The sequence below is a fragment of the Lampris incognitus genome, chromosome 6 (genome assembly GCF_029633865.1).
Source record: "Lampris incognitus isolate fLamInc1 chromosome 6, fLamInc1.hap2, whole genome shotgun sequence".
Lineage (NCBI taxonomy): Eukaryota > Metazoa > Chordata > Actinopteri > Lampriformes > Lampridae > Lampris > Lampris incognitus.
In genome coordinates, this window is record NC_079216.1 from 21,029,081 (window position 1) to 21,055,853 (window position 26,773).

At 42.2% G+C, this 26,773-nt stretch overlaps 1 protein-coding gene and 2 long non-coding RNA genes across 3 annotated transcripts in view; 1 reads left to right on the forward strand and 2 right to left on the reverse strand.

Annotated features, from left to right (window-relative positions):
* Nucleotides 1-26,773, forward strand: part of LOC130114084 (polypeptide N-acetylgalactosaminyltransferase 18-like) — a 306,147-nt gene that overhangs the window by 130,201 nt on the left and 149,173 nt on the right. The window contains exons 2-4 of the mRNA XM_056281837.1: nt 898-1,105; nt 1,434-1,600; nt 17,382-17,568. Of these exons, the coding sequence (XP_056137812.1) occupies nt 898-1,105; nt 1,434-1,600; nt 17,382-17,568 (562 nt within the window). The remainder of the gene's footprint in view (nt 1-897; nt 1,106-1,433; nt 1,601-17,381; nt 17,569-26,773) is intronic.
* LOC130114086 (uncharacterized) lies at nt 17,034-17,844 on the reverse strand. The gene is made up of 3 exons (XR_008810379.1): nt 17,697-17,844; nt 17,399-17,561; nt 17,034-17,063 (listed from the first exon to the last, which is right to left on the reverse strand). It is a non-coding gene; the product is annotated as an uncharacterized LOC130114086 (long non-coding RNA).
* LOC130114085 (uncharacterized) lies at nt 24,400-25,471 on the reverse strand. Its single transcript, XR_008810378.1, has 3 exons — nt 25,333-25,471; nt 24,717-25,110; nt 24,400-24,601 (listed from the first exon to the last, which is right to left on the reverse strand). It is a non-coding gene; the product is annotated as an uncharacterized LOC130114085 (long non-coding RNA).

The following is a 26,773-nucleotide window of genomic DNA, read 5'->3' on the forward strand; positions in this document are numbered from 1 at the left end:
TTGACTTGATTTCACCCTTTTGAACAATGAATTCTATCAAATGATCTCCAATCCCAAACAATTCATATATATATAAAAAAAAAGTTGTTTGCCCTAAACCTGCCCTCATACTGATGCCGGAAAGCCATAATCTTACATACACATACTTTGAATAGTAACACAACGACTGATTACAATCTCTTGGTGCCTTGTATATAATGTGGGCTGTGATACTCTTTATTTATATATATATATATATATATATATATATATATATATATATATATATATATACATTACTGTGGTGTAAACATGCATTCTCTTGTTGCCAAATATTTTTCGATATAGGTCTCAAGCATTTTAATTTTCTGTTCTTGATGTTTTTTCTAACATGCATATCAAGCTGCTTGGTGCACATAATAGTAGGCTACAATGCAAATAAAAGAAAATTGTAACCCTAGGCATGCTAAGGTTTAAGGCCACCTCTGCAACAATAAAACGGTGTGATTGCCAGACTGATTTATTTGTAATAACAATGACTGTCCCTGTTTGTCGCATCTCATCTGTGTCCTTTTCTGTCCCCGAGCCGCTGAAGTTATGAAGTCATCCCTGAACAAAAGTATTTGTTTGGTAAACTGACAGAACACCTAGAGCTGGGCCATGATTATATATTTTCGTGAAGCTCATAAATTGAACTTGAAGTTTATTTAAGCATCATAAAATGTCTCCACAATATCATATTGCTTAATTGTCTTGACATTTTACAGCACATTTGAATTCAAACAGTTTGCGTGCTTGAAGAGAAGGCCTTGTTTTTCTTAGAATAGCATATTAGGTGGGTCATGGGAGATGAGAAAATGCGGGCCCCCTCAAAGCACATTAACTTCACTCTCTCTTTCTCTCTCTCACTTTCTGCAGAAACCCCTCAGAAGGAAACTGAGATACTGGCCCCTTCATCGGATTCTGTGTCTGATCCGGCCTCATCTCTGTTTGACCACTGGGGTCATGACCTTGGGCTCGAGAGCCGCAGGGTTGCTCTCAGGAAGTTCCGTTACTATGGTTACAACAGCTATCTCAGCGACCGCATCTCACTCACCCGCCCTATCCCCGACTTCCGACCTGATGAGTGAGTTGATGCACGTATTGTCAACAGATAGATTAGTGAAGACCCATGAGAACTTTCAATTCAATTCAATTTATTGTCATTAAAAACAATGTGCAGGCACATGTTAAAAATGAAATGTGTGGATTTAGTTTTAAATCGCTTGCATTTTTGTATATTGTGTTTTACTAATCCATTTTGGGTTTCTCATGTAGGAAAAGTCCATGATAGGTAGTGTTTGTTACCTTCTTTTCTGCTTCCTTTCCAGATGTGGGAACATTAAGTATGGGCAGAAGCCATCCTCAAATGCCGCATGCTAGTTTAGCCTACTCTGTTTGTGTCTCTCCCCCAGATGCAGAAACTTGTCCTATCGATCAGACCTTCCTCAGCTCAGCATCATATTTATCTTTGTCAACGAGGCCCTGTCAGTGCTGCTGCGCTCTGTACACACCGCCATCCAGAGGACACCCCCTCATCTGCTCAAAGAAATCGTACTGGTGGACGACCATAGTAATAGCTGTAAGAATTACAACTTTTTTTTTTAACAATATGTTTTATGGTCTTACTTGGCAGCAAACAGCCAGGAATGACAGGGAGGCTAAGTGGTGGGTAGATAGTCTGCTAAACCAGCATAATGCCTGCCCATAATGAAGCCCTCTCGGTAGCCTTAAATCCTTAACCGACACACGTATACACTGTCGTTACATTTAATCTGTAAGACTACTTTGTAGCACATACTGTAGTAACCGACAGGCAGCACTTCACTTAAGGAGCAGCTTAAAGTGGGACTACATGGGGATGCTACTCACTTGGGAGCATTTTTTCCTTTAACATGTATTGACTAATCGGCTATAGATATAAGGGAAACTGAATGAATGAAGTAAATCAAATACATGTATTTACATTTCCCCTTAAAGCCAAAGGCGACTGTGGACTTGCCCCTGGCTGTATCAACCAAAACATCAACACTTCCACAACATATACATTAACTTTTCAGGCAGACTGTATGGCTACAAAAAAGAGTCACAAGAAATTCATGACCCCATTGCATTGCTTTGGAATTGCAATGACAACTCTCACTAGTTTGATTTATGCTATTTACCTACATTACACATTAGTGATCCTACAGCTACTGTCTTCTTATTCTTTCAGCTGCTCCCGTTAGGGGTCGCCACAGTGGAACATCCGTTTCCATTTCTTCCCGTCTTCTGTGTCTTCCCCTGTCACACCAGCCACCTGCATGTCCTCCCTCACCACATCCATAAACCTCCTCTTTGGTCTTCCTCTTCTCCTCTTCCCTGGCAGCTCCATAATCAGCATCCTTCTCCAAATATACCCAGCATCTCTCCTCCGCATGTCCAAACCCTCTCAATCTTGCCTCTCTTGCTTTGTCTCCAAACCGTCCAACCTGAGCTGTCCCTCTAATACACTCATTCCTAATCCTGTCCTTCTTCGTCACTCCCAGTGAAAATCTTAGCATCTTCAGATCGGCCACCTCCAGCTCCGCCTTCTGTCTTCATCATTGCCACTGACTCCAAACCATATAACATAGCTGGTCTTATTACCAATTTGTACACCTTCCCTTTAACTCTTGCTGGTACCCTTCTGTCACAAATCACTCCTGACATTCTTCTCCACCCACTCCACCCTGCCTGCACTCTCTTCTTCACCTCTCTTCTGCACTCCCCGTTATTTTGAACATTTGACCCCAAGTATGTATAGCTCTCCTCAACCTGCACCCTACTCTCACCACAGATCACAGTGTCATCAGCGAACATCATGGTCCACGGAGACTCCTGCCTGATTTCATCCGTCAACCTGTCCATCACCATTGCAAACAGGAAAGGGCTCAGTCGATCCTTGATGTAATCCGACATCCACATTGAAACTCCTACCGCACACCTCACCACTGTCACACTGCCCTCATACATATCCTGCTCCACTCTTGCATAGTTCCCTGCCACTCCTCTCTAAGCACCCTGTCGTATGCTTTTTATAAATCCACAAAGACACAATGTAACTCCTTCTCACCTTCTCTATACCTCTCCATCAGCACTCTCAAAGCAAATATCACATCTGTGGTGCTCTTTCATGGCATGAAACCATACTGCTGCTTACTAATCATCACCTCTCCTCTTAACCTAGCTTCTATTACTCTTTCCCATATCTTCATGGTGTGACTGATCAACTTTATACCTCTGTAGTTACTAAAGCTCTGCATATCACCCTTGTTCTTGAAAATCAGCACCAGTATGCAGAGTTGTGACAAAGTCACTGTTATGCAAGTTATAAGTAAGTCTCAAGTCTTAACCTTCGAGTCTCAAGTCAAGTCCCAAGTCATGAAGGGCAAGTCTCAAGTCAAGTCCCAAGTCACCGAGCTCAGGTCAAGTCAAGTCACAAGTCCCTAATTTCAGATGTCAAGTCATCAAGTCTCAAATGTAGGGTGTTTTATACCAATTTAACACATTTTTTTTAAATTCAGGTAATATTAAATTGTTTCATTACAATAGTACATAAATAAACCACAGATAATGTTTGAAAAATTGTTATTTTATTGTGTTCAAATTTGGACAACAGTTGGATTTTGTTTTACATTTAAGAAATAATAAAAGGCACACTCTAAATCACAAATGAGCGCACAACTCTTAATAACAATACAAAACATTGATCATTCCAATACACAATAAACAAACACTCTCTGCTTGTCTAGTTCGACCTACAATTCATTGCACTTGCAAAATATCAAGTTGGCTAGGATTTTATCGCCTCCCTCCAAAGCCACTCCTCCAAAACACGCAAACACGCACTGCCTGACTAGCCTACTGCTGGAGGTAGATAGGTTGACAGGCAGGTAGGCCATCCAATCATTTTAACCGGACACCTTAAAATGATTGGATGGGTTTATAACGGTCCTGCGACTTCCACAGATTACTCTTTTTATTTTTTTAATTTAGTGTCAGAGCATTTTATTTATTGATTGCTGTCGGGATGTAAAGAGAATTGCAAAAAATATAACAAAAAGTGCTTCTGAAAAAAATCGCCTTCCTTACCTTTAATTATTTGACTCCCTAGATTAGTGGAATCGGTGTGCTGTTGGTGTAATTCAATAAACAGGAAATTATAGGTATTAATTTTGGTTTCATGAAACAAGTAAATGTATTTATAAATGTTTATAATTCAATGGAGAAAAATCTTTCCAAAGACAGTATATAACTAGATTAATTTGAATCATGGAGATACTTTAATATTTTTTATTTATTTGTTTATTTGACAGGGACAATGCACAATAAATATATTGCACCAGAATTAGCTATAAGCTAATTTGCATCTGTAGTCCCTCGGCAGGAGTCGTCGGTAGCACATAATTCGGAGCATCAAGTCTAAATGCTCAATTAAAAACAGTGTAAACATAATCACGATTGAATACCACTAGTTCAGTGCCCGTTCGGAATGGGCTGATTTTCTCGAGAACCGCATTATATTACCCATATTTAAAACTATATCATATTATATTATAGTATGATACGTGAAACCATGCACTGAAACAGTGTTTGATTAGCTAATTATCAGGGGGTATGCTAATTCATTCCGGTGACTGCTACATCGCCCAGCCATCGTTTGCCCACTGGGCCAACATAATTGAATATTCGTTGTTAGGTGTTCTGAAACAGAACAGTACGTTCAATTGTATTTTCGAGATGAGATAGGGACGATGTTGGGGCGATATAGCCTGGCTGGCGTATTTCAAACGGGCAGATTGGGTCTGTGTGTGTGTCTGACCACTCACACGCTGCTGTACCTGTAGGCTAGCAAACAAACTTACTTCTCTTTGTGGCTTTTCAGATGACGCACAAAGTTTGATGTTGTTGAAATCCCATCTGATAATTTTGCTGCACATGTTTTACAAACGGCAGTCCTTTTCTTCCCAACAACTTCGAAGTTCTTATAGCCGTAAATAATTATTTTTGGAATCGTTCCAGCAGCAGCTGCACTTGCCATGATTGCAAACTCTCCGCACTCATGTTGAGTAGAGCTGACGTTAGTTTTTGAGTAGCATGATGGTGCCTCCAATTAGATTTGAGTATTTTTGTTTTCCCGCCCATCTAAACGTTTGATTGGTCCTACGTGATGCCTGTGCATAGGTAATTGTGTGCGCGCTGGAAATGAAGAATGATTACAAAATAAAATAAATAAAATACGAGAGAGGTGCATCCCGCATAAACATTGAGAAAACACTCAAATAATTCTCTCGAGTCATCCAGCTCAAGTCCAAGTCCAAGTCATAGATGTCAAGTCTCAAGTCAAGTCTCAAGTAATTTTCATTTTGGCAAGTCAAGTCGCAAGTCATCAAATTTGTGACTCGAGTCGCACTCAAGTCCAAGTCATGTGACTCGAGTCCACAACTCTGCCAGTATGCTTCTTCTCCACTCCTCAAGCATCCTCCCACTTTCGTAGATTGTGTTAAACAATTTAGCTAAAAACTCCACTGCCATCTCTCCTAAACACCCCCATGCCTCCACAGGCATGTCATCAAGACCAACTGCCTTTCCACTCTTCACCTTCTTCACAGCTGCCCTCACTTCATCCTTGCTAATCCAACGCACTTCCTGATTCACTATCCCCATATCATCCAACCTTTTCTCTTTCATTTTCTTTACTCACCACCCCCTCAAAGTATTCCTTCTCAACACACTCCCCTTAATTCTCAGCACAATTCCATCTCTTCTTCATCACCCTAACCTGCTGCACATCCTTCCCAGCTCAGTCCCTCCATCTAGCCAATGGGTACGAGTCCTTTTTTCCTTTCCTCAGTGCCCAACTTCTCACACAATTCACCATACACCTTCCTTTGCCTTCGCCAGCTCTCTCTTCACCTTACACTGCATCTCCTTTTACTCCTGTCTACTTTCTTTACCTTGCTGACTATCCCACTTCTTTGCCAACCTCTCCCTCTGTTTACTTTCCTGTACATCCTCATTCCACCAACAAGTCTCATTGTCTTCCTTCCTCTGTCCAGATGACACACCAAGTACCTTCCTAGCTGTCTCCCTCACCATTTCTGCAGTGCAACTCTTCACTACCACCCAGTGCCTGTCTTAACTCCTCCCTGAACTCCACACAACAATCTACCTTGTTCAACTTCCACCATTTGATATTTGGCTCTGCCTTCACTCTCTTCTTCTTTTTGGTCTCAAAAGTCATCCTACAGGCCACCATCTGATGCTGCCTAGCTACGTTCTCCCTTTCACCACCTTGCAGTCTCCAATCTCTTTCAGATTGCGCCTCCTGCATAAGATATAGTCCACCTGTGTGCACCTTCCTTCACTCTTATATGTTACCCTGTGTTCCTGCCTCTTCTTAAAATATGTATTCACCACATCCATTTCCATCTTTTTCACAAAATCCATCACCATCTATTCTTCCACATTCCTCTCCTTGACACCATACATGCCCATCACTTCCTCATCTCATTCATTCCCTTCACTAGCAGGCCCATTGATGTCCACTCCAATCACCACTCTCTTCCTTGGGAAAGCTCTCTACCACTTCATCCAATTCACTCCAAAATTATTTTTTCTCTTTCTGATGCAACCCTCCCCATTTATCAGCCCATTGCTCCTAGTTACATAGATCACAGCTAGGATGGGTCAATTTGCAGTAACAGAATTTCCCCAAGGGGATTAGAAAAGGAAACTTAAAAAAAGAAAACTCTCCACCACTCCATCCAACTCACTCCAGAATTCTTCTTTCTCTTTCATCTCACCCTGAACTTGTGGGGTATATGCGCTGACAACATTCATCATCACTACTTCGATTTCCAGCTTCATACTCATCACTCTGTCCTACACTCTTTTCACCTCCAACACACTCTTGATATACTCTTCCTTCAGAATTACCCCTATCCCATTTCTCCTCCCATCCACACCATAGAAGAAGAGTTTGAACGCACCTCTGATGCTCCTGGCCTTACTCCCATTCCACCTGGTCTCTTGCACATACAGTATATCTAAGTTCCTTCTCTCCATCATATCAGCCAGCTCTCTCCCTTTACCAGTCATAGCACCAACATTCAAAGTTCCGACTCGCACCTCCACACTCCTTCCCTTCATCCTCTCCCGCTGCCTCTGGGCATGCCTTCCCCCTCTCATTCTCCCCAACAGTAGTATAGTTTCCACCAGCACCCTGCTGGCCAACAGTACCGGTGGTGGTTGTTGGTAACCCAGGCCTCGACCAATCCGATGTGGAAATCTGATTTATGATCCGCATATTTGGTTTGGCAAAGTTTTACACCAGATGCCCTTTCTGAGGCAACCCGCCCCATTTATTTAAGCTTGGGACTGGCAATAAGAATGCATCCCCAATAAGAATGCATGCTTGTGCATCCCCAGTCGTTGGGTTACACAATACGGCAAACACTATAAACTTCAGTAATTAGGTGCCGACTTCTAAAGGCTAGAACAACAGAGAAGTGAGAGCCATAACATTTCATACTTTGGACAATGCCGTAGATCAAGTCAAGTCAATTCTATTTGTATAGCCCAATACCACAAATGACAAATTTGCCTTAAGCAGGCATGAAAATCACTCACCTTTCGGCGAAATTCGCTGTTTTGAATCCAAAATAGGTGACCTACGTGAATCGTGTAGATCCGATGAAAAAATATTTGGCGGGGGGGGGGGCGTTGTATGGACCGGACATGGAGTTATACACGAGAGCGCAGAGCCATGGTGAGCTGGCCTATCGAATTCGAATTCGCCTTTTTCATTGACAAAAATATTCCCCCTACGAGCGTGAAGGGCCTCGCGTCACCAGTCTTCTCTGGGAAGGTACCGCTACCCGATTGGTTCGTGAAGTGCGAGTGCTTGTGCCGACCAAAGCGATTGACGTAGCAGCGCGCGGGGCTGAGTATTCCATGGGGCTGAGGGAAGACGACTCTTTGGACTAACCTTAGCTGACTGATGCCTACCTGACTGAATTTGGTGAGCCTTTCAATCATTTCAGTATTTTCTGATGTATAACATTACGCAGGAGCTCTGTTGACATAGCATAGTCCTACATGATTTCAGGTAGCTAATCTATCACTAGCTAGAGATTTAATAAAGAATCCATGTGTCATCGACACATACGTTAGCTATATTCCAAACAGACAGGTGGAGAGATTTGCGTCTTGTGGAAAATTGTTAGCTAGCTAGGCTAGCGTTAGTCTAACGTTAGCTAGCTAGCTAGTTAGTAGGGTAACGTTAGCTAACGTTAGCTTACACCATATACGCAGCAGACTAGGTTGTATAGCTAACGTTATCCCACAAAAAGAAAAACGATGAACGTTAACTGTTGGCTAATTCTCAAAATCTCTAAAACCCATTTCAGGACGTGTGAACTGAGGAACTGGTGCGGTGGGAGGCTGAGGTAATGTTAACACTAGCTAGCTAATGTTAGCTAGCTTTTTGTGTTCTACGTTAGCTAACTCACATTGTAGAATCTGAGTCAACAAATAAGCTAACATTACATTAGCGAACGTTAACAATATCATAATTTCACTGTCCTATGTGTATGTGTCACAGGACAGGCTTATATCAAAGAACTGGACTGTAACCGTCGATGTATGAGTGGCGCAAGCCTGGAGGCTCTCTAGTGCCTGGCTGTTCCAGGATCACGCTAAAGCGCAGGCGAGCGTAGCGAAATACATCATGTAAATTTACATTCACAGAATTATGTTGAGTAATGTTAGTCAGTGGAAGGGATGTAATGTTACTTATTAACCTACTATATTATAACTGTAAATACCGGATACCTTTTAATCTGAAATCCAACTATGTATGTAGGCCTAACGTTGTGTGTAAAACAATTTTCAATTTTACTCTGTGGGTTAGGGTAATGTTAGGCCTATAGTCTAAGTCACTTATCTGAACTTGTGAAACACTCGTTTACACATCTGATTTCAAGTGGACAGATATCTGTATAACATGTAACGTCAGATCCAAGTGTGAACAACCACCACTTATCAATTAAGCTAGAAGTTAACCCTACTAACGTTAACATTGTTTTTCCAGACTGAGTGTGTTAGGAGAGAAAGATGCTCTTCTTGTAAAACAAGTGGATGCAGGCATCAAATGCAGCTGGAATTGGTCGCGGCTTAAACTAGAAGGGAAAATAAGAGTGAAAGAACAAGAGCTCTCATTCCATCTGTCAGATGTCTTCCGGAAGATCAATAAACAAGGATTCGCACGGTGCATTCTCCGCCAAAAAGATATAAACTACACCCATACACATGTTGTTAGTATTCCTATCTTGTTTTGCCACTATTACCCTATATTAAAGCTGTGCTCTTGCGCATTTCATGAGAGAAGTTGTCAGTCTCGTTTCTTATATAGCATAATGTGAACATATACATACTGTCTTGTAATTATGCTTGATTTTTCTCTCAAAGTGCACCAGATTGTTACATTTAATTTTCTTCCGGGGGAACATGCCCCCGGAACCCCCTAGAGGGTCGTATCCTTCTCACCTTTTTCACCCCTGACCCGTTTTCATGGCTGCTTAAGGGGCTTTACAGCAACACAACATCCTGTCCTTAGACCCCTTGCATCGGATAAGGAACAACTCCCTTAAAAAAAAAAAAAACTTTAACAAGGACAAAAAATAGGGAGACACCTCAGGGAGAGCAACAGAGGAGGGGTCTCTCTCCCAAAATGGACAACCTGCAATGGATGTTGTGTTTACACAATTTACACAATACAACACTGAAAGAGGATAACAGAATTATAATGGAATTATAAAATATATGAAGAATATGATGAGGAGGATACCAAGCAGTGTCCAGACACCACTGGAACAGCCCAGGAACTGAGCCACACAACCACCATCTCCATGTCAAAAAAAAAAATCGTTACACATCATAGTGAGAGAAGGCTATAACATTACAACAGGATAACGCAAGTGTATGGATTTATAAGAGATATAAAACATGTGATGAGGGGATGCCAAGCAGTGTCCAGGTGGCGACCAACATCACCATGGAGACCTGGGAGGAGAACAGACTGCACATGCACACAAGGGAGACTCACATCACACCATTCACACAGAAAAAGAGAAAGGAGAAGACATCATTCAGAGAGAGAGAAAAGACGTGAGAGAAGAAAAGAGTTTGCAATAGTCAAGTCTATATGCTATAATCTTGTCAGCAAAACAGTGCTTGGTAAATTCACTGAGACAGAAACCGACCCACCATGCAGTACAAGTTGTGAAGCACTCAACTTAAAGGCAACTAATTGTAGGCTAAGGCAAAAAGGTGAGTTTTAAGTTTGGATTTAAAGGACTCAACAAACTCTGATTATCTGATGGCAGCAGGCAGGTTATTCCACAAGAACGGGGCCTGATAGGAAAAGGCCCTGCTACCAGCAGACTTCTTTTTAACTTTGGGTACACACAGGAGCCCTGTCTTTTGAGAGTGAAGAGCTCAAGATGGAATATACGGTTTAAGGAGATCAGACATATAAGATGGGACAAGCCCATTTAGGATTTTATCAGTCAGCAGAAGCACCTTTTATTCTGATGTAACATGAATAAGAAGCCAATGAAGGGAGGCAAGAATTTGTGTAATATCAAATTTTCTAGTTTTAGTTAGGATTCGAACTGCAGCATTCTGAACGATCTGAAGACTTAGTGCTAGCATGGGGCAGACCTGAAAACAGAACATTACAGTAATCATGTCTGGATGAAAAACAAATGATGTATTAGAGTCTCTGTGTCAGCCATGGACATGAAAGACCAAATTTTAACTATATTACGTAAGTGAAAAAAGCAGTCTTGTTGATTTCTTTAATGTACAGTGCATCCGGAAAGTATTCACACCCCTTCACTTTCCCCACATTTTGTTATGTTACTTAAATTCATTTTTCTCTCTCATCAATCTACACACAATACCCCATAATGACAAAGCAAAAAAGGTTTTGTAGAATTTTTTGCAAATTTATTAAAAATAAAAAACTGAAATATTGCATGTACATAAGTATTCACACCCTTTACTCAGTACTTGGTTGAGGCACCTTTGGCAGCGATTACAGCCTCAGGTCTTCTTGGGGATGAAGCTACAAGCTTGGCACACCTATATTTGGGGTATTTCTCCCATTCTTCTCTGCAGATCCTCTCGAGCTCTGTAAGGTTAGATGGGGAGCGTCGCTGCACAGCTATTTTCAGGTCTTTCCAGAGATGTTCAATGGGGTTCAAGTCTGGGCTCTGGCTGGGCCACTCAAGGACATAAACAGACTTGTCCCGAAGCCACTCCTTCATTGTCTTGACTGTGCGCTTAGGGTCGTCGTCGTGTTGAAAGGTAAACCTCCGCCCCAGTCTGAGGTCCAGAGTGCTCTGGAGCAGGTTTTCATCAAGGACCTCTGTACTTTGCTACATTCATCTTTCCCTCAATCCTGACTAGTTTCCCAGTTCCTGCCGCTGAAAAACATCCCCACAGCATGATGCTGCCACCACCATGCTTCACTGTAGGGATGGTATTAGCAAGGTGATGAAGGTGCCTGGTTTCCTCCAGACGTGACGTTTGGCATTCAGGCTAAAGAGTTCAATCTTGGTTTCATCAGACCAGAGAATCTTGTTTCTCATTGTCTGAGAGTCCTTTAGGTGCTTTCTGGCAAACTCCAAGCGGGCTGTCATGTGCCTTTTACTGAGCAGAGACTTCCGTCTGGCCACTCTACCATAAAGGCCCGATTGGTGGAGTGCTGCAGAGATGGTTGTCCTTCTGGAAGGTTCTCCCATCTCCACAGAGGAATGCTGGAGCTCTGTCAGAGTGACCATCGGGTTCTTGGTCACCTCCCTGACCAAGGCCCTTGTCTCCCGATTGCTCAGTTTGGCTGGGCGGCCAGCTCTAGGAAGAGTCCTGGTGGATCCAAACTTCTTCCATTTACGAATGATGGAGACCACTGTGCTCTTCGGGACCTACAAAGCTGTAGAATTTTTTTGTACCCTTCCCCAGATCTGTGCCTCGATACAATCCTGTCTCGGAGGTCCACAGACAATTCCTTTGACCTCATGGCTTGGTTTCTGCTCTGACATGCACTGTCAACAGTGGGACCTTATATAGACAGGTGTGTGCCTTTCCAAATCATGTCCACTCAATTGAATTTACTACAGGTGGACTCCAATCCAGATGTAGAAACATCTCAAGGATGATCAGTAGAAACAGGATGAACCTGAGCTCAATTTTGAGTGTCATAGCAAAGGGTGTGAATACTTATGTACATGCAATATTTCAGTTTTTTTATTTTTAATACATTTGCAAAAATGTCTACAAAACCTTTTTCGCTTTGTCATTATGGGGTATTGTGTGTAGATTGATGAGAAAAAAAGGAATTCAATCCATTTTGGAATAAGGCTGTAACATAACAAAATGTGGGGAAAGTGAAGGGGTGTGAATACTTTCCGGATGCACTGTACTTATCAAAGGAAAGGCTGGGATCAAATGTAACACCAAGATTTTTGGCTGCCACACTTTATGAAATCACAGAGTTGTTGATTGTTTTCGTTGTTTGATCAAATTGGTGTCTGTGCCTAGAAGGGCCAATGACCAGTATCTAATTTTTATCCAAATTTAAAAGCTGAAAGTTTAGTGACATCTAATTTTTCACAGCAGCCTAGCAGGCCTCTAAATTAATTATTTGAGTATGATCATCAGCCCTTATTAGGCACAAACAGCTGAGTATCATCAGCATAGCAATGGAAATTTTTCCCATAACTGCATATGGCCAAGAGGTGAAATACCAAGAGAGAAAAGTAGAGGGCCAAGAACTGAGCCCTGAGGTACGCCATATTTAATGTCAGAGAATTTTGATGTAATGTTACTATAGCAGACACGATGTGTTCTTCTAGATAAGTAGGCCTTAAGCCAAGAGAGATCTACGACAGCAATACCAAAATTACAATTTAATCTATCTAATAATATACAGTGATCAAAGGTGTTAAAGGCTGCACTGAGGTCTAGTAGTAGAAGCACAAAAAGTGGAACCAGAGTCCATAGCTAGTAAAAGATCATTCACCACTCTGGTCAGAGCAGTTTCAGTGGAGTGACAGGCCCGAAAACTGATTGAAAAGGTTCATATAGATGGTTTACTTCTTTATGGGTCGAAGGTAGTTAATACACAACTCTGTCTAGTACTTTAGAAAAGAATAGAAGATTAGTGACTGGTCAATAGTTATTAAGAGATGCTGGATCAAGGTGCTTTTTTTTAAGTAGAGGTTTAACCACAGGTAGCACGGTGGTGCAGTGGTTAGCACGGTCCCCTCACAGCAAGATGGTTCTGGGTTTGAGCCCCGGGGTAGTCCAACCTTGAGTGTCTTCCCAGGTCATCTTCTGTGTGGAGTTTGGAGATCTCCCCGTGTCTGCGTGGGTTTCCTCCGGTTGCTCCGGTTTCTTCCCACAGTCCAAAGACATATAGGTCAGGTGAATTAGCCATACTAAATTGCCCCTAGTTATGAATGTGTGTGTGTGTGTGTGGGGGGGGGACTGGGGGTCCCTGTGTGATGGCCTGGCAGCCTGTCTAGGGTGTCTCCCCCACCTGCCACCCAGTGACTGCTGGGATAGGGCCCAGCATCCCCACGACCCTGAGAGCAGGATAAGTGGTTGGATAATGGATAGATGGTTTAACCACAGCTGTCTTAAAACTGCTGGGAACAGTGCTAGTAGTAAGTGATAAATTAACAATGTCCAGCATTGTAGGTCCCAGGAAAGGCCAGAGGTCTTTAAAAAGTTTTGCTGGTAAGGGGTCAGGTAGGCAAGTAGTTGGTTTAGAAGCTGAAACGAGCTTCAACAATGTATCAAGAGAGATACTCTGAAAAGCTGTAATAACAGGGACTATCAGCGACTCATTGTATAGATATGAAATTGGTAAGACAAGATCTACAGGAGTAGCTGGAGTTGAAGAGCTAATTTTGTTTATGATCTCATCAACCTTATTGCAGAAAAAGTCTAGAAATTCGTGGCCGTGGATGGTGAGCAGCCAATGGACGGCTGCTTTTTAGTAAGTTTAGATACAGTGTCAAAGATAAATCTGGGATTATGTTTATTAATATTGATTAGGTGAGAGAGATATGCTGTTTTTGCAGAAGATAAAGCACGCTTGTATTTCAATAAACACTCATCCCAAGATAGGTAAAAAACTTCCAGTTTTGATTTTCGTCATTTATGTTCTAGTCTCCTGCAGGCCTGCTTAAGAGCACGTGTCTTGTCATTGGGCCTCTTTAGTAGCCTAGCTCTGGTAGTGAGAGGTGCAACTGAATCAAGGAGACTATTGAGGTCAAGATGTTCTTGTGTATTAGCTGCGTGCGTCACTGGTGTATGAAAACAGATGATAAAGCTTGTTTAGAGATTCAGCAGCAAAGTCAAGGTCTTGGTTTAACTTGTCTGTTGGAGGACCAGCTTGAGTAATTGCAGCACATAGTGTGAAACATATTTCACTGCAGCCATATCTGTTATTAGCTCTACGAGGAGCACATCTCGCTACTGTCATCTACACATTTTATGGATCTCTCACCTCTCCTCTGTTCTTCAATAATATATCAGTAGTTTGGTTATGGTAGCAGCACAATGTTGAATGCTGATTAGCAGAACAACCAGGATTAATAGCTTTGACAATTTCCCTCACCTCATTCACTCCTAATGTATCATGCTGTTGAGTTCAGCAGCCATGGAGGAAATAGTCAGGTTTTGTTTCTGCCCATAACAACTGCATGCTGATTATGAACAACAATGATAATTGATGAAAAATAATTGACGTAATTGCATCATCATTGCTATTGCTTATTGAATACACAACACATAATTTGATGAAATGGAAGTCAACTTAGCCAAGATGATTCCCAAATGAGGGAAAGAGTATGTATTAGGTTTGTCATCGGAATAGTACATTACTAGAATCATGGGGGGTTTTGCTTGTGGTGTGTAGTGCTGATTAAACAAGCTGACAGTGGGCAACTTGCTCCTCCTTTGTATGACATGGACCTTCGAAGAGAGCCTTTAGCTTCTCTGCAAGGGATGGTTGAGAATTTCTGAAGTCTTTTCCTACTTTTTACTGAACATTAATGTTGTTGATCATAGGACTTCATTTTCACACTCATCTGCCCTGTATTTCATAATGAACATGTAGCTCCTGCATAAAATATAGGGGATATTATTTAGAGGAAATGAATAAAAATATAATAAATACAGGTAAATAGACAACAAGTCTTGTATCTTTGATGGATTCTAGCACAACAGGTGTATAAATACTACGCGTGTATGTGTCTAGGCTGTCTACGTTTGGTTTTCTTGGTGATAAGGGCTTACCTGCTGTACTTCATGATTTTGTTTTTTCATTTAGAAAATTACTTCATTCCATTTGTTTGAGGGTGTAAATCCTTCAATCATGTACATATGAGAAAGTGCTCCTAAAATATTTTGGGTTTATTTTACAAAATACGTGGAAACTGACTGTATGAATGCAAACTCTATCATGAGTTAGACGTGGGCTGGTCTGGGTTTGCTGTTGATGATACCCCCCCCCCCCCAGCCCCATCTAGAATTATACCATTGGTATTGCAAGATGACCAGCATTTAACTGTCCCTCACATCTGTCTCTGGTGTCCACTCTGTCTTTCTGTTACCGCACTGGGCCCACTATTCTCACCATCATTATCATGTCTTCTCAATGGATCCATTTCCCCTTGTCCTTGATGCCGTGTTCTTTCCTTATGGAAACTAGTGAATACTTATGCTTCCTGAAAGAGACTCATACACATGTACATATATTTTATTCCATCCATCCATTACCCAAACTGCTTATCTTTACTCAGGGTCACGGGATATTCTATGTTATATTCTGTATATTATTATATATAAATTTTTTATTCATTATTTTTAAATTCCATTTTTTTGAGAAAGGCAAAGAATGAAATGTGTCTCTCCCTCAGTTCATACCATGACGCCCTACTACCAGAAAGAGTTCCCAAGAGAATATCAAAACAACTTATTATTGGATTAGTGATATGTTTTCTACATTTCATTAAATATATAAATAAAGGAATAACTGGAGGTTTTAAAAGTTCCCCCAAAAATGTTCTTGCCTAATGTCAACAGTTTGAGTTAAGTCTAAAATAATGTACACAGGTACATTTAACACAGAAATCCTTTTTAGTAGGGTGTCCAGGTAGCGTAGTGGTCTATTCCATTGCCTACCAACACAGGGATCGCTGGTTTGAATCCCTGTGTTACCTCCAGCTTGGTCGGGCGTCCCTACAGACACAGTTGTTCATGTCTGTGGGTGGGGGGTGAGATGTGGGTATGTGTCCTGGTCGCTGCACTAGCGCCTCCTGTGGTCGGTCGGGGTGCCTGTTCGGGGAGGAGGGGGAACTGGGGGGAATAGAGTGATCCTCCCATGCGCTACGTCCCCCCCATGAAACCCCTCACTGTCAGGTGAAAAGAAGCGGCTGGAGATGCCACATGGAGGAATGTGGTAGTCTGCATCCCTCCCCAGATCGGCAGAGGGGGTGGAGCAGAGACCGGCAAGGCTCGGGAGTGTGGGGTAATTGGCCAGATACAATTAGGGAGAAAAAGGGGGGGGGGTCCTTTTAGTCTGCATCCCACCAAGCATCCTCAGCTGATCTTCCTTCTTCTCTATCAGTAGTTGTCATCTTCCTCTGTTCTCATTAGGCTAACTGTGTTTGAATGGACTGATGGTGGAGCAGTCTGCACTTGCAGCAGCTGAGCTCAGTTGTTTGCAAATAAACTGGAAACCTCGAGCTTGGTTGGTTGATGATTGGTTTAATGATATAATTTTTGTAGTGTTTTTCCTTTGGGAGACATTTCATATGGAGAAATAACGAAAGGAGCTTTTGTCCCAGGCCAGCAGCAAACTGTAGCTCATTAGAAGAAACAGAAAGAAGCCTTCAGAAAGCTGCCTGATGTTAGTGGTGAATACAGACTGGAGCAGCAGCCAGGGCCTGCAGGCAGGATTACAGTATAGACAGAACATCACACACAGGAAATGAAGATGTTCAACCTCCTGTTATGGCCAGTCACTCTGTATGTGTGTGTGTGTGTGTGTGTGTGTGTGTGTGTGTGTGTGTGTGTGTGTGTGTGTGTGTGTGTGTGCGTGCGTGCGTGCGTGCGTGCGTGCGTGTGTGTGTGTGTGTACCAGCGTGCAAACTTGAATGACACACTGGAATTCTAACGTTCAAATCTTTATTTATTCCATGAAATACAAATTCTGTGGGTTTTTGTGCTTATTTTTGTGTGTGTCTACATGACTATGTCTCCAGTGGAATTGGAGGAGCACCTGCACAGTTTTGTGAAAGAGACCAACACCCAGCATGGTCCAGGATTCATGAAGCTGGTCCGCCATGACAGGCGGGAGGGACTGATCAGGGCCCGGGTCAGTGGATGGAGGACCGCCTCTGCTCCGGTCGTGGCTCTCTTTGACGCCCATGTAGAATTCAACACTGGATGGTGAGAGGCTGGTTTAATCTAATACTTTATCATGGTGGTAGAAGTAATGGTGCTAGTTTATCAATGTATCATTATCAGTCTTTTGATTTTTTTGATTTTTGATTTTTTGCCACCAGTTCAGCACTAACCTGCACGTTGTCGTCGGTATCTATTTTCTTCTTTCTTTCTTGTCTGCACACAGCACACCAAATAGTCACATGGCCGTAGATACCACACTGCCTCAACAGAGACTGATTGGTCATCTCTTAATTATGGGTGTAGATATGCAGACAGTGCACAAACAGACGTTCACACATGCACATGTTGTTATTATTATTATTATTAAATCACAGCCTTTTGCGGTTATATAATTGTACAGGCTGACATCGCAATTGTGATGAGATTGATCTGGTAGCACTATTTTAAACAATCAATCAATCAATCAATTTGCAGATAATTTTTTTAACATGTATGCTACGATTCAACTTCTTGATATTGTTATAGTTTTGGAGATATTACATTTTTGTTGCATATTATTTCCCCATAGACGAGACTGGTGGTATACTCAGCTCAGCCACAGCTGTGCTAGATTTAGCGGAAGCTCTCCTGTAGCATATCGTGCAGATATTGCCTCATCTTACACCTCCTGTTGCTGTTGTGAATACTGGGTGCTCCACGGTAATGTGTGTTTTGTACTTGGACCAGTCCCAGTAGTGGTGCAGTAGGAGCAGTAGTGGTTGAAATAGGAGAATGATGAGTTTATGCATCAGTTCTCTCTTTCTTTCTGTTCTTTTTTTTAATTTTCAGATGACATTCTCAAGGGAAAATTACCCCCCCAGATTGTTACCCTGACCTTAACCACACAAAACCCATACCTAACCATAACCATAACCAGAAGCAGAGAGGACTTGCTTGCTAGACTCTTGAATTATTCCCCTATATTTTACGTAGCTGAACGATGGTCACAATTTTGTGTGGCTTAATATATATGAAGCATATACTTTTCATAAATTTAAAGTCAAATACATTTTTAGATTACCATTCCTTTTCCAAAAAGGGCAAATATTTTTAATCTACGCTGTTGATTTCTCTCTGCACATTTTCCTCTAAGTGAATGCACACTCCTGTTGAAGATGCACACCACCCGCGAAAACTGCTCAAATCATTCCACACTTCAACTGCGTTATCCCGCGATAATGTAACTTTGACAAATGATAAAAGTACATTGGGGACTAAATGTTCATTGTAATAGATGACCAATCTCAAGCAAGTTTCAAGTCTCTGCAAGTTTACTTTCATACTGTACTAAAATGAATGGAAACCAATGGCTTTCTGGAAGTTAGGAAAGATGCTTTCATAAATCTAAAATACCATTATATTGTAGTGAACTTGGGGGGGCAGCCATACGGGGGGGGGGGCAGCCCGGGAACTGCTGCAGCCGGGACGCAAACCCAGGTCATCTGAACCATGGGCGACTACGTTAACCAGTCGACTAAAGGGTCCGACCCGTTAGCCAAGGTCTAGTGAGTCTACTTATTCGTGGTCGTTACACTATCCCTCCTTCGGGAAGCACGTCCCCGTGCTTCCGATGGCCTCACGGTCTCACCATCCCACTTCTGACACCAGTGTAGCGAATTCAGGGGGCAGCCAGGAACCGCTGCAGCCGGGATGCGAACCCAGGTCTCCCACACCACGGGCGACTACATTAACCACTCGACTCAAGGGTCCGACCCTGTAGCCAAGGGAGAGCCAGTCTGGTCATCCGTGGTCGTTACACTACCCCCCCCCTCCTTTTGGAAGCACGTCAGCATATTAGCTCTCACGTCTATGGGCTCACGCGCTTCCGATGGCCTCACGGTCTCACCATCCCACTCTGACACCAATGTAGCGAATTCAGGAGCAGCCAGGCACTGCTGCGGCCAGGACGCAAACCCTGGCCGCCCGCACCATGGACGACTAAGTTAACCAGTCAACTAAAGGGTCCAACCCGTTAGCCAAGGGCTAGCGAGTCTTGTCATCCATGGTCGTTACAATATGCTTTGGAAAATGGTTGCAAATAATGTCAAATATATGCCATTTGCAGTAACTGAGAAAAAACATCCAATTATACCAGTCCACTCCCTTAATGTCAAAATTAATGCTGGTATCTTTGTAGTCTCTCATCAAATCCTACTTCAACGTTTGGCTGAATCCATTACCAAAGCCGGATGATAAACAAAAACAAAAAAAAAAACAAAAAACAAGTATGTTCCGTTTTGAAGAAACCACCCAGCTAGAAATTGTACGTTCCCAGAATGTTCCCATTGGTGTAAAGGACGTTGCCTTCTAACGTTCCCAGAATGTTCCTGGACAGCCATGATGTGGAGTTCTCTACAGGGCAGGAGGACATTATGTGGGGGACTTTCAGGGAACATTCAGGACATTCTGGAAACGTTTAGAGGACCATTACTATAGGACGTTCTCTCTAGGTCTCTAAACTATGTTCCCATAACGTTTGCAGAACCTTTGTGACATTACAGGAACCTTTAGGGGACCAACCTATAGTGTTCCTTTTGGTCCTATTAAGGTCCTTCCATCAAGTTCCCAAGACATTTTCAGAACATTAAGTAACATAATAAGAACCTTTAGGGGACCTACCTAGAATGTTATTTTTTGGTCCTTGCATTGCCTTCCCAGGACCTTTGCAGAACTTTTAGTAACATTACAGGAAATTTTGTGGCCCAGTGGTTGGCGTTGTCGCCTCACAGCAGGAAGGTCCTGGGTTCAAACCCCTCGGTTGTCCAACCTTGGGGACCATCCCAAGTACTTTCTGTGTGGAGTTACCATGTTCTCCCCGTGTCTGTGGTGGATTTTCTCCAGGTGCTCTGGTTTCCCCCGCCATCAAAAAAACATGCATGTTAGGGTTAATACTCCTGTCTGTGCCCCTGACCAAGACATGGCAAGACGAATTGGAGTTGGTCCCCGGGTGCTGCACGGTAGCTGCCCACTGCTCTTAGCTACACAGTTAGGATGGATTAAATGTAAAGAATTGCCCCATGGGGATCAATAAAGTCGTTAAAAAAAAAGATATCTTGAAATGCCATCAAAACATGCTTACACTAGAAAACAATGTCTAAAGCAAGTCATTCTCAGCATTTCAGTTCTTATAAATTCTTTTACTGAGCATAGGAAGGGTAGGCGAGTAGGTGAGAGAGAGCAAGCGAGAGAGTGAGAGCAACCTGATCTCACAGAAATACATGAAATGACCACGACCTCTTTAACACTCGCATTATGTGGTGGTGGCACGTAATGTGTTAAAATTACGTGCCAGCACCACGGAAACAATGCCAATGGAAAGTCATTAGGATCCTTTGTCGTGCTGGACACACAAATTCCCTGATTCAACAACATCAAGCAATGAGCGGTGTTTAATATTTTCTAGTTAACAAAATTGTATTTTATTGTTATTTTTAATGTCATTTGACTGAATTTATTATAGTGCCTTAGTTACGATTTTTTTGTTCTCTAAAAACCCTAACCCTAACTTCATTACATCAAAATGAGTTATATCACACACCATTCAGTGTTTTTAGAGAAAAACAAAATCATAATTAAGGCACTATAATAAATTCAGTCAAATGACAATAAAAAAAATAACAATGAAATGATCCTAACTGACTTTCCATTAGCATTGTTTCCGTGGTGCCGGCACATAATTTTAACACATTACGTGCCACCACCATGTAATGCGAGTGTTAAAAGGGCGAGATCATTTCATGTATTTCTGTGAGATCATGTTGGTGAGAGAGAGAGAGAGAGAGAGAGAGAGAGAGAGAGAGAGAGAGAGAGAGAGAGAGAGAGAGAGAGAGAGAGAGAGACAGAGAGAGAGAGAGAGAGAGAGAGAGAGAGAGAGAGAGAGAGAGAGAGAGAGAGAGACAGAGAGCAAGCTCAGTCACTGTCTTCATCTTCAGGACGCGCCCCAGGTTCTTCTTCCACCAACTGACAAATGCATTGATAGCAATCGTTACCAGTCACTTCAATTCTTTTTAACTGCTTTTAATTACACTTAGGTGTAGAAGTACTGACTATGAGGGAATTTAGCATATTAACCAAACGTGTTTCCCATGTAAAGCATGGCCGGATTAACCCACCAGGGGGCCCTGGGGCACGCACGTCCATTGCCCCCCCCCTCGCCCTATCAGATGGGCTACGCAAACAATATTAAACATTGTTAAATGTAAAACTAATGCAAATACCCAACATGGTAGTCGACGCTATGCCAGTCTGCATGGGATTTGGATTGCGACTACAAAGTACAACACAATTTTGAATCACAAAACAAATTGATCCCCCACATCAATAGAGACTAGCTTAGGCCCTGCATTGCAGGGTTGGAACAAACGTCCCTTGTAGGGTATGATTGGGGATCCCTACTATACGCGAACACAATACCCCTGACCTTATGGGGCCCCTTGTGGTCCGGGGCCCCGGGGCACTTGCCCGGCATGCCTGGTCCGTAATCCAGCCTTGATGTAAAGTGTGGAAATTGATATGACAAAGTGAGATTTTTCACTAGTGAAACAATGAAGAAGCTGTAGTGGTTATAGGGATACATAATTCCCCTTATTGAGCTAGTAGGAACGTTTGTTTACAGCTGCTGTTTTCTCGGTTCGGGTTTACAGTGATACACTTCCGCTGCGCGGGTTTTTGTTGTTGTAATTATGGTGAAGGAATAAATGGTGCACGTTGTGTAGCCGAAAGAGAAAGTTGTCATGACTCCTGATTGAGCTTCTCTACAAAGCATCCTTAAAACATAAGTGATAGAAGCAAAGGTTCATTCAAAGGAAAAGGGGAAGGGTAAAAAAGTAATCAATTACACGAATATCTGTCCTCATAATTCATGTTGCATAAAGTGTTAGGCTACCTTGACTTGATTGATATAGATGAACAGGTATTATCAATTTAAGAATGGCATCAATGTGCAGTGCAGTTTTAAGTGTTGATTGCTCAGAGAAAAAATAACGTACAGGTGTCGGGACCACCTTGGCATGGTGAGGTGCAGCTTAAGGGTTTTTCCTGCACATGCCTCCATTTCCTTCTCACTGACTACTGGAAACTACACAGCACAAACTTCCAGAAAGAAAAAGCGGTATCTAATAAATGTGTAATGGAACATTCTCCAATATGTCTACACAACGTAAAGGACATGAAATCTAATTGATTAAAATACTAGGTAATTCATCCATGTGAAATAGTGATTAAATTATATGTATATATAGTATTATATGTTTAAAAAAGTTGAAAAACTGCAGTGGTGTATGAGACATGGTTTATCATTTGCTCTTTAAAACAGTTGCATGAATAAGTAAGAGGAAGGAGCTTTGAAAAGCTTACTTAAAACAATGTGGTGGCGTGCTGTCCTCTTGAGGGGCAGCTTTCCTTTCCAGCCTTTCAGGCTGTAATTTGACCAGGCCTTATTTGTCACAAGTTTCCAGAAGATTCCCCTCACAGCTCCCCAATGCTGCTGCCTCCCATCAAGCTCAAAAACTTGATTTATGCAACATATGAAGATAAATATTAAAAAACGTGTTAGTGTAGCAATTACACAAATCATCTTAAACAAATGAAGGAGTTCAAGTATCTCAGGGTCCTATTCATGAGTGAGGATAGGATGGAGTGGGAGATTGACAGGCGGATTGATGCAGCATCAGCAGTAATGCGGACGTTGTACCAGACCGTTGTGGTGAAGAAGGAGCGGAGCTGGAAGGCAAAGCTCTCAATTTACCAGTCAATATTCGTTCCAATCCTCACCTATGGTCATGAGCTTTGCGTAGTGACTGAAAGGGTGAGATCGTGGATAAGAGCAGCTGAAATGAGACAATGTTTCCTCTGTTGGGTGTCTGGGCTCAGCCTTAGAGATAGGGTGAGGAGTTCCGACATCTGGAGGGAGCTCAGAGTAGAGCCGCTGCTCCTTTACATTGAAAGGAGCCAGTTGAGGTGGTTCAGGCATCTGCTTGGGATGCCTCCTGGGCGCCTTCCTTTGGAGGTTTTCCGGGCACGTCCAACTGGGAGGAGACCCCGGGGCTGACCCAGAAATTGCTGGAGGGGCTACATGTCCAATCTGATCTGGGAATGCCTTGGGATCCCTCAGGAGGAGCTGGAGGGCGTTGCTGGGGAGAGGGACGTCTGGAATGCCCTACTTAGCTTGCTGCCAGAAATGCCTGATGATGAGATGAGATCTTAAACAGCACAATGGGTCTTTAAAGTACATGGCATACCAGCATACCATCATTTCGTTTTTGTTCTGGGCCCTCCAGTTTGAACTCTTCCAGCTCCTGCACTGTTTTGCAGGGCCTCTCATGGCCTCCTGTAGCTGTGTTGTCATGGATGCCAGACCAGGATGAAACTGTTGAATAGCCTGGACCAGGTCTTCAATAGAATTGGCTATGTCTGCCTGCATTCTCTTTACTGCCAGCAGCATCCACCTTTCCGATTGAATTATCAGTAAATGGAGGTCTGACAAATTCAGATAAGAAAGAAAAAGATATTTTGACATTCAACTATTTGCTCAGTGGTATTCGTGTGGTATTCAGTAAGAAAATGTAGACATTGGCATATGTCTCTTTGTTGCACGGTGCATTGCTATGGCCTAATGCAACCACCCACCTGTCAATAGTGATGAAAAAATGTGCAACCATACATTTACCTGCATTTACTGCACATTCTGTCTGCATGGCTGCTTTCATTTGTGTTATGGTCATTTCTGTTATTGACAAACATTTTAGTGATATTTCACCACATTTTTACATAGACTTATGCATAGGCCATATTGCACAACACTGAACACAGACAGCACAAGTTGAGGTAGTTTTCTTTTAATTAAGGTGCTCACTTTACTCAATATGAAACATATTTAATTAATTAATATTTTGATTTATATTTAATTTAATAGATGCATAGAAGTCCAGTGTTAAATGCAGATACGATTCAAAGGATGGTCATCTGGAAGGTTATGCAGGGATGGCTCGTCGTGCTCGGGTGCGTGGGCAGTGACTGATGTGAGTAGGTGGTTTGTCTGAGAACAGACAAAGCATGGAATACACTTCAGTCACAGTTCACGGGGATTGGATAGTTTTGCAAGGAACTATAACTTATGTGAAATGACCCCAACAGTGAAATCTGTTACTTACCACCGCACTGAAGAGAGGTTACAGTTACAGATGTCCTTCAACGTTGGCAAGACAGTGACAGCTTGATAAATCTGATAATGGAACAATATGCGGGCTGCGGTGTCCTCAACACACCACACCGGTCTATTTGTGGCAACGCAGTCACATCAGGATCAAGTTCCCTTCACTCCAGCAAACACAACGTGTCAACACATTATTGCAGCATTTATTTATTTAAAAAAAGGCAATTTGTGTATGAACAAGAGCAGGGCAGCGGACGCTCACAGCTACTGAGAGCAAGCACGACATGGTGGCAGTCCAGTCGGTAAAAGTGACCGCTTTCGATTGCAAAGGAAGAGCCCCAAATCCATGTGCAGCCGGTGTGTTTTTACCATCTACACTTCTTGTGATTGATCTGATTTGAACACACACACACACACACACACTTACTTGAAAGGTTTATGAACTTTACAAACTCTGGTTAACCAGATGTATTTCATGTATAGATAGATATGTATATATATAAATGTCGATATAGTGCCCCCTCCTAGCAGATACAGGAGCCTGCCTCTGTAGGAGTCACACCAGTGGTGGGATTTACAGTAAACTATATCAGGTGTAATCAATACATACATACCGTGGCAAGCTGGAGTGGAAGAAGGAGTCGAGAGGCAGAGATCTCTTTTAATGGCGGCTCCCGTGTCCCATACACCGCACAACCCCAGGAGTGCTCTCTTATTTATACACCGACCAGAACTACAACACAATGATGTCCCCCCCCGAGGTCACAACTGGCGACGTCGGTCTAAGTCACGGTCCTAAGGTCAGTCAGTCAGTAAACAGTCCTGTACCCAGTCCGAGTCAAACCCCCACACAACAACACATCCCAACATGAACCACACATTTGAACTCATAAAATATAACAATTTCATCCTGAACATTAACAGTCCCATGAGCTGTCTCTGTTAGGCTGGACTGAGAGTATACACATGAACGTGCTACCTAAGCGTCTCTATCAATTTTAGATGATACCTATTGATATTCCTAAATCTGTATTTGATAAATTAGACAGGCTCATTTGAAAATTTATATGGCAAGGAAAATGACAAAGAATTAGATTAAAAACATTATGGCTATCAAAACCGCATGGAGGGCTCAAACTCCCAAATCTAAGATATTATTTTTGGGCTACACAGTTAAAACCTTTAACAATATGGATTCAGGATCTTACATGTACTTGCTGGCTTAACATAGAAAAAAGTTTGTGTGTGAAGCCCCTACAGACCTTGCCTTTCCTAGATGTCCCATTAAAAGAAACTCAAATGGGTGAATGGACTAGAGTTACACTAAAAATCTGGAGGAAAATAAAACTGTCATTTGAATTGCCTAACGTAATTTCTGCACTAACTAGTATCGGATTTATAAAGGATTTTGTACCCTCCCATATAGACGCAGGCTTTAGAAAATGGTCAGAACTTGGACTCAGTAAACTACACCAACTTCATCAGGATGGCATCCTTAAATAATTTGAACAGCTAAGAGAGGAGTTTATGCTTCCTAACACAGATTTTTTCAGATATTTACAATTAAGGGACTTTTTAACAAAACGTTAAGAGTGGGATTGCGTATTGGTGTCCACTTCAATTGAAGAGTTCTTGATAAAATTACAAACGGATCGGGGATAAAAGGCATAAGTCATGTTTTCCAAATATTTTTAGGCTTGAATATGAATAATACACTGCAGATAAAAGGAAGATGGGAAACTGAGATGAATACAGATATATCAGTTTTTCATATGAAACTGATTGTTGGTTTGGGTCGTTATGCCACTGTGTTGTTTATAAAGGTGGGGACACCTGCAGTCAGTTGAGACTGAAGAGGTCACTGTCATGAAGCAATGGGAAAATCTCATAAATTTCTATAGATACACTATATTAAAGCGCAGTAACGTCAAGTTATTTGTATGGCATATTTTAAGCATATCTATATTTACATGAATATATTTAAGTTGTTGAACGGCAGTGATTATGTTCAAAACTGGTCAGAAAGACTAATTTGGGTGTAGTGTACACCAGTGG